We start from the raw sequence: 14556 nt of genomic DNA, 5'->3' as shown, positions 1-14556 counted from the left end.
TTTTTTAAATTAATTTTCATTGTTGTATTTCCAAGTTTAAATGAGAAAAAAAATCCCAGATTTTCAATAACACTCATTACTTACATTTGATTAGTCACATATGAATTTGAAAGAATTAAAAATAGCCCTTATTCATTTTGTAAAAATGTTAAAAATATTGTTTTACATTTTTAAACTAGTTTTAATTAATTTTTTTTGTAAGAATTTTTTATTTTTTCATTTAAATTTTGTTTAAATAATTTTTTTTTTTTTTAATTTCAACTTGGTCTTAAATTAGAATTAAAAATAGCCTTTATTAATTTTGTAAAAATGATACATTTTCTAAATTATTAAAAATATATATTTTTTATTTTTTTTTTTTTTAAATTTAATTAAATGATTTTTTAAAATTATTTAAAATTACTTTTTAAAAATTGGTCTAAACTTGGTCTAAAATTAGAATTAAAAACAGCCTTTATTAATTTCATTTTCAAACAAAAATCCTAGTTTCCTTACTTTTGATTAGTCACATATAAATTTTAAAGAATTAAAAATAGCCTAATTAATTTTGTAAAACAAACAAACAAACAAAAAAAAAAACATTTTTTTCTAAACATTTTAAATTAGTTTTAATTTCTTATTATTTGTAAAATAATTGTAATGATTTTAAATTATTTTCTATAATTATTTTATTTTTATCAGAATCCTAAATCTTTCAATTTATTTACAAGTTTATTATTCTGATATATTTTTAATCAATTTTCATTGTTGTATTTCCAAGTGTAGATGGAAACAAAAAACCCCCCAGATTTTCAATGACACTCATTTCTTATTTTAGTCACATAGGAATTAGAAAAACTGAAATATAAGCCTTTTTTTTTTTTTTTTAATAATAAACAATAATTTTTAAGTTTTTTTTATTGTTATTTTTTAAAATAAATAATTAAAAATTTTATTTATTATTTTTAATTAATTATTTTTTTTAGAATTCTTAATCTTTTGGTTTATTTCCAGGTTTATTATTCACATATTTTCATTCATTTTCAGTGCTGTATTTCCTAAAATTTTCCCAGATTTTCAACTTGGTCTTTTAAAAACCCACTTGGATGTGTGCCCTATATATTAGTATGACAACCAGTAACCAGAAAAAATCCTGCATGCATTATACGCAATTTAGATAAAAGCACGGCCACCCTCCAAACCGCGGACCAGAGTAACTTTAGGGTGAAAATAGTAAGACTGTATAGTGCGAGTCAGTGCCAAGACATTCCAGCTCAGGGCAGGATTAGCTTCGATTAGATCCCAGCAAACGCTCTCCCAACACACAACAAATCAGCGCTCTCAACAAAGGCCACAGGAGGAGGGGCAGCTTCTCAAAAGACCTCTAATTATACACTTAAATGTATTGAAAGAGTGGAATGCATTTAGGCTGGACGGGTTTGAGAGGATCGTTGCAATTTGCAATAACTTTAGCATCTAGAGCCCTCTCCAAAAAACACTTCATTTTCTAGAGAAAGGGAACAGTCTTATATTGACGCTCTTTAGTTTAAAGTCCTCTTCATCTCACTTTGTGTTTGCAAATGTCTCTTATTTTTAGCTTTTTTCTAACGGTTAACAGTTTAAGTAAATGAAAAAAATCATGAGCAAATGATGAAAACTTTAAAATTTAAAATGCATTTAATATTTTGATTTTCATTGTTGTATTTCCAAGTGTAAATTGAAAAAAGTGTAAATTGAAAAAAAAAAATTAGTCACATAGGAGATTTTAAAAAGCCTTGTAAAATTGTCTACATTATTATAATTATTTTTACATTTTTAAATATCGTATTGTTTTTAAAATGACTGTAATGATTTTAAATTATTTTTATTATTATTTCATTTTTATCTGAATTCTAAATCTTTTTGTTTATTTCCAAGTTTATTATTCTGATATTTTTATCAATTCTTATTGTTGTATTGATGGAAACAAAAACAGATTTTCAATGATACTCATTACTTACTTTAGATTAGTCACATAGGATTTGAAAGACTAAAAATAAGTCTTTGTTATATTGTTGTTATATTTTTAAATAATCAAAAATTTGTAAAATATCTTTAAATAAATATTTTATTTTTTTGAAATTATTTTACATTTTTAATTAATTAATTATAATTAATTAAACATTTATTTTTTGAAAAAGAAAATTAACCCATTAACATCAGTTAATATACAATTAAAATTTTTCATATTAAGATATTGTTACCTGTGAATAAACCCCAAACATAAAAAAATAAAATCAATTACAAAGAAAAAAAAAGTAAATTTTAGGTATTTTTAACACACAACCTCAAGATACAAAATGAATAAATTTGAAATGAACCAGACAGATGTTGTAATTTGTGACTAAAACATAAAAAAATCTTTTGTTAAATAATTTTAAATAAATAATGTTTATATTTAATTTTTAAAATTATTTTTAAATTGTAATTAATTATAATTCATTTAACATTAATAATTAATTATTTTAAAACATTAACCCATTAACATCAGTTAATATAACATTAAAATATTGTATTTTAAAACTTAACTTGTGAATAAACCCCAAAACATAAAAAGTAAATCAGTAAATAATAGATTTCAGGTGTTTTTAACACACAACCTAAAGATACAAAATGCATGTATACATCTGAAATTAACACATTATATAAAATTAAGACAGATATTCTAACCCTAAAAAAATAAAAAAAATAAAAATCAATAAATAAAATATTACAAAAAAAAACAAACAGATTTTTAGATGCACAGTCTCAATATATAAAATGCGTTAAGAAATTTGAAAATAAAATTAAGGCAGATATATTGTAGTTTGTGAATAAACCCCAAAACATAAAATAATAATAATAATAACAGAATAGAAATGGATTTAATTTAATAAAATATGATGTACTTTAAATGGTATATACTATTATTTACTTATATATCACAAATAAACGGTGTTTTATAAATGCAGTGAGTCACACAGCTGTCTTACAAGTGAACACTGCTACTTACTGCCCCAGTGTGAGTTTGTCCTGAAGTACAGTGCACTGGTGTTATCGCGAGACTGGACCATTAACAACCTGCTTGACACACAAACGCACACACACACACACACAAACACACGCGCAGCGCAGGGCTTCAAGCGCACCGGACTCGAATCGCGCTGAGGAGCAGAAACACACAGACTCCAACATCTGGACACACACCATGAGAGCACGCCGGTCCATCTGAGGACACAGCAGTGAGTAACGTTACGCGCTTTGATCTGGACTTGAATGTGACACAATGTATCCGCGCTCGGCGCGGCGCGGCGCGTTTGATCCGCGACACTGTCTGAGTTCCGCTGCCGGGACTTTAGAATGCACTGAGCCACAGCAGCTTGCGAGAGCTTCGGGAAAGAGTTAAGACACTGGAGAAGGAGAAAAGCGCGTCAAAGTTCCGCGTAATGCGCCGCTGACCTGTTCTCGCGAGTTTGTTTTAAAACAAAAGTATCCTGTCATGAGCTCGTTCGCGCTTTGAAAACTTTAATATCAGCGAGACGCGTGTGTTTTTTCTGTCTAAGGATCGTGTTAGAATTATAACGCCGCCGAGTTAAAATGCAAAAACTCTGAGAAGTTTGAGGTTCCTCTGAGAAACATATGGCATAAAGACACAGCTGGAGATTTGAGGCTGATGTCAGAGCAGCTGACTCCACCAGATCTCACACACACACACACACACACACACACACGCGTGCGCACACACACGCTCTTTCTCTCCGCTCACATGGACGATAGGTTGCGGTTAGTCGTCGGCTGCTCTGGAGATATTCTTTTCATTCAGTTTGTATGATGTTCGTCATGTTTTAGTCCGCAAACTTGCGTTTGGAGATGTTGTTTGCGCATGACTGGATTTACGCTCATTCACTGCTGCTGTTCGATGGGAAGCGCAAAGTGAAGATCAACTTGTGTGAGCGCTGAAAGAAGGGGTATGTTGAGCTTTGCGATCTAGGCTTAAATGTAAACAAGTTGGCTTTTATTCACTGTCTTGAATTCATTTTAATTTCTGACACATAAGCTTAGCTGCGCGTCGCAAACATCTCGGAAGCACTTGTTTTTAATGTAGTGTGATACTGCTTTTGTTCGTCTTCAGTGCCTTGTATGTTGAAGTGAAACAAACGACTCTTTTGTAGCTCTAAACCATAGTTCGGAGCCAGCTGTTTGCTGTGCATTAAAAAGCATCTTCGAAACTCAATTAAAATGTCAGTTTTTGACAGATATACTGCAGCTGCGCGTTGCAAACATCTTGGAAGCAACTCGTTTTTAATGTAGGATGATCTTTGGTGGCTTGCATGTTGAATTAGAAGGGAAATAAGTTTGTTTGTAGCTTGAAACTATACAAGTTCTGACTTAAAAACTCACATTTCTGACAGCTGAAATAATGCAGCTGCATTACAAACATCTTTGAAACTTGTTTTTAATGTAGTATGATATTGCATGTGTTTGTCTTCAGTGATCTCTGTTGAATTAGAGGTGAAATAATTGATTTTTTTGTAGCTTCAAACTATAATTCTGAGTTTTCAGTTAAAAAAGCATCTTTGAAACTCAATTTTTGACATACTGAAACATTGCAAACATCTTGTTTTTAATATAGTTTGATATTGTATGTATAATTTGGTAGTGAAATAAAGATGATTTGGTGGCTCAAAACTATAACTGTGAGACAGCTGTTTGTTGTGCATTAAAAAGCATCTTCGAGACTCAATTAAAATGTCAGTTTTTGACAGATATACTGCAGCTGCACGTTGCAAACATCTTGGAAGCAACTCGTTTTTTATTGTAGGATGATCTCTGGTGGCTTGTATGTTGAATTAAACGTGAAATAAACGTAGATTCAAACTATAATCCTGAGTTTTCAGAAGCAAAGTCACATTTTTGACAGTCGAAATAATGCAGCTGCATTACAAACATCTTAAAAGCACAACTTGTTTTTAATATAGTATGATATTGCATTTGTCTTCAGTGATCTCTATGTTGAATTTGAAGTGAAATAAATTATTTTGTCTAGCTTCAAACTATAATTCTGAGTTTAAAAAGCTTTGAAACTCACAATTACATGTCAGTTTTGGACATTTACTAAAGCTATGCATTGCATACATCTTTAAAGCAAAAATATTACAATATCATATGTATACTGTATGTTAAACGATTCTTTTGTAGCTTAAAACTATAATTGTAAGACAGCTGTTTGTTATGCATTAAAAAGCATCCTTGAAAGTCAATTAAAATGTCAGTTTGTCAGATATACTGCAGCTGCAAACAACTTAGAAGCTTGTTTTTTAATATAGTAGGATATTACGTTTGTCTTCAGTGGCCTTTATGTTGAATTAGAAGTGAAATAACAGATTGTTTATAACGTCAAACTATAATTCTGATTTTAAAAAGCTTTAAAATTACAGTTTTGGACATATACTGAAGCTGTACATTGCAAAAGCACAGCATCTTGGAAGCACAACTTGTTTCTAACACAGTATGTAAACTGTATGTTAACTTAGTAGTGAAATAAACAATTCTTACTAATGAGACAGTTTGTTTTGCATTAAAAAGCATGTTTGAAACTCAAATAAAATGTCAGATTTTGACACATATACTGCAGCTGCATTGAAGGCTCAATCTCAAAACTCATTTTTAATGTAGTAGGATATTATTTTGTTTGTTTTTAGTGGCCTTTATGTTGAATTAGAAGTAAAATAACAATTCTGAGTGTTTCTTTCACATAGCTGCATTACAAACAGCTTGAAAGCACACCTGGTTTTAGAAAGATTTTCTGTGAGATAAAACCTTTTCTCTTTTTGTTGACGAGCCGTTTATTTTATACGACGCAGACTGTTTCAAAGCAGCCTCGCAGGAAAATAACATGCAAACTTGTTCATGTATGAGAAGCGTTAGAAGAAAAAAAAAAGGCACGGGTCGTGTTTGTAATGCAGCACGCAGCGGGTTGGGTGTACTTTTGTTTGTCTCCGGCGGCCTGTAAGATGCGCCGTCGTGAATGGCTACCCGGCGTTTATTTAACATCCAGTTTTTCCTGTTTTTCCCGGCAGGTCACGCCACGAGAATGGAGTTCCCAGACCATAGCCGCCAGTTACTGCAGTGCCTGAGTCAGCAGAGACACCAAGGCTTTCTCTGCGACTGCACGGTGTTGGTGGGAGAGGCGCGATTCAAAGCGCACCGAGCCGTCCTGGCCTCGTGCAGCATGTACTTCCACCTCTTCTACCGGGACCAGCTGGACAAGAGGGACGTGGTGCACCTGAACGGCGACATCGTGACGGCGCCGGCGTTCGGGCTGCTGCTGGAGTTCATGTACGAGGGGAAGCTGGAGTTCGGCACGCTCCCTGTGGAGGACGTCCTGGCGGCCGCCAGCTACTTGCACATGTACGACATCGTCAAAGTGTGCAAGGGGAAGCTGAAGGATAAGGAGCTGTGCGAGGCGGCGAGCGACACAGATTGCGGCGGGCAGAAGGCGAACGGTCACCCCGCCGGGTCCCCGGACCTTGTAGGTGTCAATTATGTGTCAGCCGAGGCCGAGGCCTGTGTCCGAACAGCTGGAAAAACAAAAGCTGATGTCAGTGGTTCGGCCGTCCCCGCGTCCCAGAGGTCCCGGGCATCGGATGACACGGACTGCGCGCTGGATTTGTCTTTCAAGCCTCTGTCGAGCCGAGACGCCTTCCACCCCTCCTACGTCTCGGGACAGCTGGCCCTCGACAGCCAGCAGCAGGGCACCGAGCCACTTGTTAAAGACGAACATGACTTGCTGTCAGAGCAGGAGGACGCTGATCCGGTGAGCCCGGAGAGCCAGCGCTTTGGGAATAGCGCCAGGAGCTCGGTGGTGACAGGGTTCGCTGCCCTCTTCCCCGACAACAAGGCCGCGGCTTCGCTGCTCCCTCCGGACGACGACCTGATGGAGGAGGAGGAGGAGGGGCTGCGCGTGCGTCCCGAGCGCCAGCTCGGGGACAGCGAGGGCGAGGACGAGGACGACCTGGCGTCCTCGGACATCTCCACGTCCAGCGGGGTACTTCTCCCGCCGGGCGGGCAGCAGGTCTGCGTGTGCCCGCTCTGCAGCAAGGTCTTCCCGAGCCCGCACGTGCTGCAGCTCCACCTCAGCTCGCACTTCCGCGAGAAGGACGGCGTCCGCTCCAAGCTCTCGCCCGACGGATCCGTCCCCACCTGCTCGCAGTGCGGCAAGACCTTCTCCTGCATGTACACGCTCAAGCGGCACGAGCGCACGCACTCCGGCGAGAAGCCGTACACCTGCGGACAGTGCGGAAAGAGCTTCCAGTACTCGCACAACCTGAGCCGGCACGCCGTGGTGCACACGCGCGAGAAACCGCACGCCTGCAAGTGGTGCGAGCGGCGCTTCACGCAGTCCGGCGATCTCTACCGCCACATACGCAAGTTCCACTGCGGCCTCGTCAAAACGCTCGCTATCGGATAAGGGCGCCGTGCAATCACGTCCTTTTGTAGAAAAACGACAGCAGTTTTTATGAAGAAGAATAATACTGTAATAATAATACCCAGTATTTTGCAGGTGGCAGAAAATTGGTTCAATAATGCTTTTAAAACACAACTGTGTCTCCAGCAAGCAACAATTTGATAAACTTGGGGCCTTTGATATATATGACGTGTGGATCAAAAAAGCTCATCAAAGTTGTCCTAAGACAAGAATGGGTATTGTTTTGGTTTTAGGACAACTTTGATCATTTAATTATATATATATATATGTATATATATATGAATGAAGAGTTCAGATACAAACCAGCTAAATCCATCTGACGTCTTTCTTTAAAAAATGCATTTTTATCAGGCTCAGATGTACAGTATAAGTTTCTATGTAAGTACCGGTACTTCTGATTGGGCTGAGGCTGGAATTTAGCGAGTTTGAAAAGAAAGTATTTGATGGACAAATAATACGTGTCAGGAGCATTCACTCAGTATCATTATCTAATTTTTGACCGAGATGGCTTTTAGCTGGTTTTGCATCTGAACTCTTCATATATATATATATATATATAATATAAATGTGTGAGAGGGTGGGTGGGTGAGATTAACTGTTTATATATATATATATATATATATAACAGATAAAAAATGTATGTATATGTTATAAATAACACTTCAAAAACCGTTAACAGTTAAAAAAAAACGTTACACACACACACACACACACACACACATTTTTAACTCTTTTAAATATATGATACATATATTTTTTAATGGTTTTTTATTATATATATATATATATATATATATATATATATGTGAAGAGTTTCAAAAATGGATAACTCAACTGATAAATCAGTTGGATTGTTTTGATTAAATAATAATAACTCTAGTTATTAATATATAATAAAATACATCTAGCTGACACAATAAAAACATAACAGAACAAAAAATATGACATGATATTCAATCAAAAACTGAGTTTTGCAACGTAACTCTTCATAAATACACACACACACACATATATATACATAAAAAGATTATTTGCAAAAACATACATTTTTATTGATTTTCATAAACGCTTAATTTTCAAAAATTATGTTTTTTCACGGTGCATTCCAATTACTCAGTCAAACTGCAGTTGGGTTATTTTGATATACATTTAAAAAAGTAAAAAAATACAGCTAAAACAATAAAACAATAAAAACATGATCACATAATAAAAAAAAATGTGTTTTTTGAAAATGTAAAAGAATGTTTTTGCAAATAAACTTCATATTTTATATATATATATATATATATATGATGTCAAAGTCCCAAATACATCAAATTGTTGATGAACGGTAAAAAAACAAAAAACAAATATATACGCAGTGCACTGATAAGACAGTTCTGCAGCTCCGTCCAGAAGATTTGCTTTTGTATCTGCTGTAATTTTTTACAAATCATTTGCGCATCACGACAGAAAGTTTTGAAGAAGTACTGTATGTTTATGATTTCATTGTTTTTCTGCGTAACCGCATATCTGAAGTACAGTCGGGCAGATTTTATTTATGCTGTTATAGTTTTGTGTGTTTTCATCTCCTGAAGGGCTTTGTCACTGAAATGTTTCACTGAAGCACTTGGCAACATTTAAAGTGACGACACCTTTTAAAGCTACTGGCTATCGGTCAGGATTACGTGATTTTCTTTTTAGTCGAGGTCAGGGTTTAGAAGACATGAAGGACTAGTTAAGGACTACTTCTTATAGTTTTGCTAACATCTACTGGAACCTGTGTTGTTTAATTTCACATCTTTTTTTCTGCAGACAGAAATATGGTTAAACCACTGCTGACTGAATCTCAAAAATGTTTTCTTATTTTGTGCTTATTTGACCGGCTGTTTTGTGTAGTAACAGTAATCAGCACTAAAAACCCACCCACGTTATGCTGTATGTTTCATCGGTCCTGATAAACTTGATTAGTTATTTATTAGCTGGTTTTGGTTCAGGGTTTACTCTAGACTTGACTTTGTTTAAAGCATGGAAGACGATTGTGCTGATATTTGCGCTCTAATATTGGGATAATCGATCAGTTGCTGTATGTGAGTACCTGATTTCATCGACCGTCGAGCACTTCACTGATAGATACAACACTCATATACCGTAGGCTGCTATTTCTAACTGTATATTTATTGTAAATATGTATTTTATTTATCGAATCATTGTCTCATTTTGTTTAGAACATAGAATGAAATCTCTGGTAAAAGCTGCAGTTTTTCACAGTCTTCCAGTTAAAATCGCCGTCGTTGTCTGAACTCTCCTCATTTGTGAGGTTAAAAACTGTTGGTTCACAAGCACAAACATCCGAACGACCTGAAGACTAAAAATCTACCTGAAACGCCCACAATTATGATATTTCTGATGATGCACGTATAAAATCGAACGTGCGTCTTATTCTCTTGCATATCTGCATCATGATTCATTGCACGTTTTGGTTTATTTTTTACATTTTTAGTCCTGTGCAAATTAATATCATGTTACACTGGAGTTCGTGGGCTATCGGAAGATTTCACATGTTGGTGATTTAGCAGATTTTTGTGCATTTGAATGTTTTTTAATATTTCTTTTTACACCGACGCTGTTCTTCATTCAAGAAAAACATTTCAAAGCTATTCATAAAACTGATATATGAATGCAATAACGAACTCATCAGCGCGGACAGTAAGAACGGCGAATCGTTCAGTGTTTTTGCTGTCAGATTTTCAGTAATAATGTCTCTTTTAACACGATGAAGGTGTTTTTCTCAGTTCAGTCTGCTGAATGACGGCTGTATATGTACATTAATACCGGATTATTGTCTTCTAAAGGTTCAGACTGTGAATTGTATAATCGTAAGTAATATTTATTGATTTGTTTCTTGTGCAAAATTTTACTGTATCAGAATTTTGACTTGTAAAATGAAAGATACTAAGTTGAGACTTTTTAATAGACTTTGTAGAAGTGCCATTAGATGTAATATAATTTTTTGATAAACAAAAACATATTTTATAGGAAACAAAAGCTTCATTGTAAGTCCTCTAGTGAATGTAGATGACAATCTGTTTGAGTTGATTTTGCCTGAATTCTTTGGTAATTTATTTGGATTCTCTTGTTTGTTTGTGTGTTTGCGCTTGCTTTGCTTTCTTCCTTTCTTTCTTTGTTTCTTTTTCTTTCTTTCTTCTCAGGCACATTGTGCCTGTTTGTTTGTGCTGTGAAAATGTGACAATCTTTATCTAGATCTTTATTTAGCTGAAGCGTAGATTAAACAACATTTTCTGTGGAATTATTGTGGTTGTCTTTTTGAAAAACGATGCTAGAGTGATGTTGCATTTCAGAAAAACAGCATTCAGAACAATATGAATATTCATTAGAGGAAAAATGATTAACAGTTACAAGTAGAATCATCTTCAGTCATGGAAAACCTGGGAATTTCTATGCTTAATATAAATTTAGTTTTGCTCATCTTTTTTATTTTATTGCACTTTTTGAGTGTAATCTCTGAAAAAGGTGACTGGAAAAGTCATTGAAATGCATTGGTTAAAATAAATCAATCTGACATTTTACAAGCATATCTTTATAAAACATCAAAACTACACACAAAAAAAGAAAATACAATCCAGATGACTTTACTAAAATCCTTAAAAGATTTGAAAAATTCTGTTGTTAAAGTAAATTACATATTTTGCTGAGATTTCACAGCTGTAATATATTTTTAAATATGTGAAATGGCGAAGTCATGGAAATGCATTGGTTAAAATAAATCAGTCTGACATTTTATGAGCATTAATACAGGGAATTTAAGATAATAAATACAAGAAGTATACAAGATATTTTGTTAAAAAAATATAAGTAATATGTCCTTGAGAACAAAGGAGTGGTTTGTTTCTGTAGGGCTAAAAATAAAACAACTATGTTTACAATCAAACTCTACAGTATTTTGTGGTAAGTTCATCACCTGTAGAATCTACTGAAATTATTTAAAAATAATTATTATGAATTATTCATTAATTATAAAAAATTAGACAGATGTCAACATCTTCATAAAACATCAAAACCACACAAAAAAAGTTTGTAGTTAAAATAAATTCCCTATTTTTCATATTTCATAGTTCAGATTTCATTGCTCTTAAATCAAAATAATGTAATATAAAATAGTGTAGGTGCAGGTGACTAGAAAAGTCATGGAAATGCATGGTTAAAAAAATAAATCAAATTTTTATGAGGGGTAAAATTTGAATTAAATTCAAGAAGAAATAATGGAATATTTACATCATTTTTGTTCTTGAATAAAAATTGTGTGTGCAATATAATAAAGTTGGCAACAAATTCTAAAGAAAAATGATTAGGGTTTTCAGAATATAAAATAATATTTTTGAGGACAAACAAGTGGTTTGCTTTTGTAGACCTGAAAAAAAAAAAAAAATAAATAAATAAAATAATCATCCCAGAATATGTTTCCAGTCAAACTCCACAGTATTTTGGCGTAAGTTCATCACCTGTAGAATCTACTGAAATTAGACAGATGTCAACATCTTCATAAAACATCAAAACTACACAAAATAAAAGAAAATACAATCTAGGTGACTTCAGTAAAATATTAAAAAGTTTTTTAAAATTCTGTAGTTAATATAAATTCCCTATTTTGCTCAGATTTCATAGCTCTTTTTAGTGTAATTTCTATAAAATATATTTTGTTAAATGCTGCACGTGACTGGAAAAGTCATGGAAATGCATTCGGTCAAAAAATAAATTTTATTTGTATGAGAGGTGAAATTACAGTGTTAAATTCAAGAAGAAAAAATGTAATATTTACATAATTTTTGTTTTTGAATTGTGTGTTTTTTTGTGCAATATAATAAAGTTGGCAACATATTCAAGAGATAAATGATTAGGGTTTTAAAAAATAATATCTTTGAGAACAAATGAGTGGTTTGCTTCCATAGGAATTTAAAAAAGGAAATAAAATAATTTTAAAAAATTATGAAATTAAAATCATCTCAGAATATGTTTCCAGTCAAACTCTACAGTATAGTAAGTTCATCACCTGTAGTACTAGATAAAATAAACAGATGTCAACATGGACACCCTCATCTTCATAAAACAACAAAACTACACATAGTATTTAAAGAATATATGACCCCAGATGACTTTACTAAAATTGTAAAAAATCTTGAAAAATTAACTGGAGTTAATATAACTTTCCTAGTTTTGCTCAGCCTAATTATTTCAAAGCTCTTTTTGAGTGTAATCTTTATAAACAGATTTTTTAAAAGCCTTCCAGGTGACCAGAAAACTGTCACTGGAAGGTCATTTGCTAAATGTATGTGAGCCCAGAATGAATGACCTGTCAAAGAGAGTTTCCCATCAGTCGTCTTGTCTTTCAGTGGAGATTTGTGCACAGAAAACACTGCAGCTTCTCATCAATTCAGATGATGATGTGGAAAGATCCAGTTTTAACCCTTATAAAGCTGAACTCATTTTTAACTTCCTCTCTCTTAAACAAATGAAACGAACGCCTCCTTCACTGGACGCTCATTTGCATTCTGAGCAAACAAACATTCACGCCGGAGGAGGACGAGAAATGCGTGGCTAATTCGGAATCTCAAAGCCAATTCATTGGTCATTTTCTTAGCGAGCGAGATGCTAATTATTCTCCGACTGCACATGTAAAGCAATCCAGCTGCTCGGCGGTGTGATTCCCATGACCCTGCCCCCATCGGGACTGAAGCCCCCATCCACCCCTGCAAATACCCCGACTCTTTTGTGTGCGCTTAGTAGTTCGGCGTGTCTATTGTCCGCTGCGGCGCTCAGGTTCTGCCCTGAAGCTCAGTGAACCGCTGTAGACGTTACGCTTTAGACCCGTTCAAAGACAACGACGTGTAAATAAGGGTGTGTGGCGGTCCGGCTAGAAATACTAGAATTTAAACTAGAGGCCCGGAGGATTACGCTTTACTAACATTACACCTGCTGCCAGAGATCAGTCAGAAAATTAGTAACCAGATGCAAAACAATGCTAAATATATGGGAATAATATGGGAGGAGAAAACACATTTATTTGTTGTTGATGTCAAAGGTCACATGTGGTTAGCAAACTGTTCTTTCACTGTTCATGAACAGGAAATCAAATCTATCTCACAGCAGATTTACAGGAAATCATCATGTTTATGTTTATCTTTATATCTTTGTGCCTTATAGTCACAGATTAGAGCTGGAAGGTTATATGGTTTAAATATTGCAAAGAAAGAAACCAGCTAACGATGTAACCAAGCGCACAGTAACACCCTAGTAACTCTATGGCAACAACTCAGAACGGCTAGATAAATGCATACTAGTTTAAAAAAGCTAAAACTGCTCACAATATGTGAACAACTACACAGAAATACCCTAGAAACACCCTAGCAACAACTCTGAACACCCTAGAAAAACCCTAGCAACTTCATAGTAATTACTCAGAACAGCTAGATAAAAATGCATACTAGTATGAACAAGCTACAAACACTCACAACATGTGAGAGCTACTACATAGAAACACCCTAGCAACCAGTCTGAACACCCTAGAAACACCCTAGCAACCACTCAAAAACACTAGTAACTTCATAGTAACAACTCAGTACAGCTAGATAAATCGCATACTAGTACGAACAAGCTACAAATACTCACAACATATGAGACCTACTACATAGAAACACCCTAGCAACCACTCTGAACACCCTAGAAACACCCTAGCAACCACTCTGAACACCCTAGCAACTTCATAGTAACTACTCAGAACAGCTAGATAAATGCATACTAGTATGAACAAGCTACAAACACTCACAGCATGTGAGCGACTACATAGAAACACCCTATCAACCACTCTGAACACCCTAGAAACACCCTAGCAACCACTCAGAACACCCTAGCAACTTCATAGTAACTACTCAGACCAACTAGATAAATACATACTAGTATGAACAAGCTAAAACTGTGCACAACATGTTAGCAACTACATAGAAACACCCTAGCAACCACTCAGAACCCCCTAGCAACTTCATAGTAACTACTCAGAACAGCTAGATAAATGC

General features: G+C 34.7%; 1 protein-coding gene across 2 annotated transcripts; it reads left to right on the top strand.

Moving 5' to 3' along the window:
• The first annotated feature begins 3100 nt into the window (after window positions 1–3100).
• zbtb42 (zinc finger and BTB domain containing 42) lies at window positions 3101–8248 on the top strand. Of its 2 annotated transcripts, none has more exons than XM_051133679.1 (2): window positions 3101–3239; window positions 6078–8248. In XM_051133679.1, exon 2 carries the CDS (start codon window positions 6092–6094, stop codon window positions 7466–7468), a length of 1377 nt encoding a protein of 458 aa, XP_050989636.1. In that variant the 5' UTR covers window positions 3101–3239; window positions 6078–6091; the 3' UTR covers window positions 7469–8248. The 2 variants fall into 2 exon arrangements, with proteins under 2 accessions (XP_050989636.1, XP_050989637.1); XM_051133680.1 differs by lacking the exon at window positions 3101–3239 and adding an exon at window positions 3765–3965.
• Window positions 8249–14556: the final 6308 nt, after the last annotated feature.

Source organism: Labeo rohita, chromosome 17, assembly GCF_022985175.1.
Source record: "Labeo rohita strain BAU-BD-2019 chromosome 17, IGBB_LRoh.1.0, whole genome shotgun sequence".
NCBI lineage: Eukaryota > Metazoa > Chordata > Actinopteri > Cypriniformes > Cyprinidae > Labeo > Labeo rohita.
Note: the sequence above shows the minus strand (reverse complement) of the source record. Positions and strands in the feature narration are given on the sequence as shown.

Excerpts from the sequence above, each read along its gene's own strand:
- zbtb42 (XM_051133679.1), top strand. The coding sequence starts at position 6,092 with ATGGAGTTCCCAGACCATAGCCGCCAGTTACTGCAGTGCCTGAGTCAG.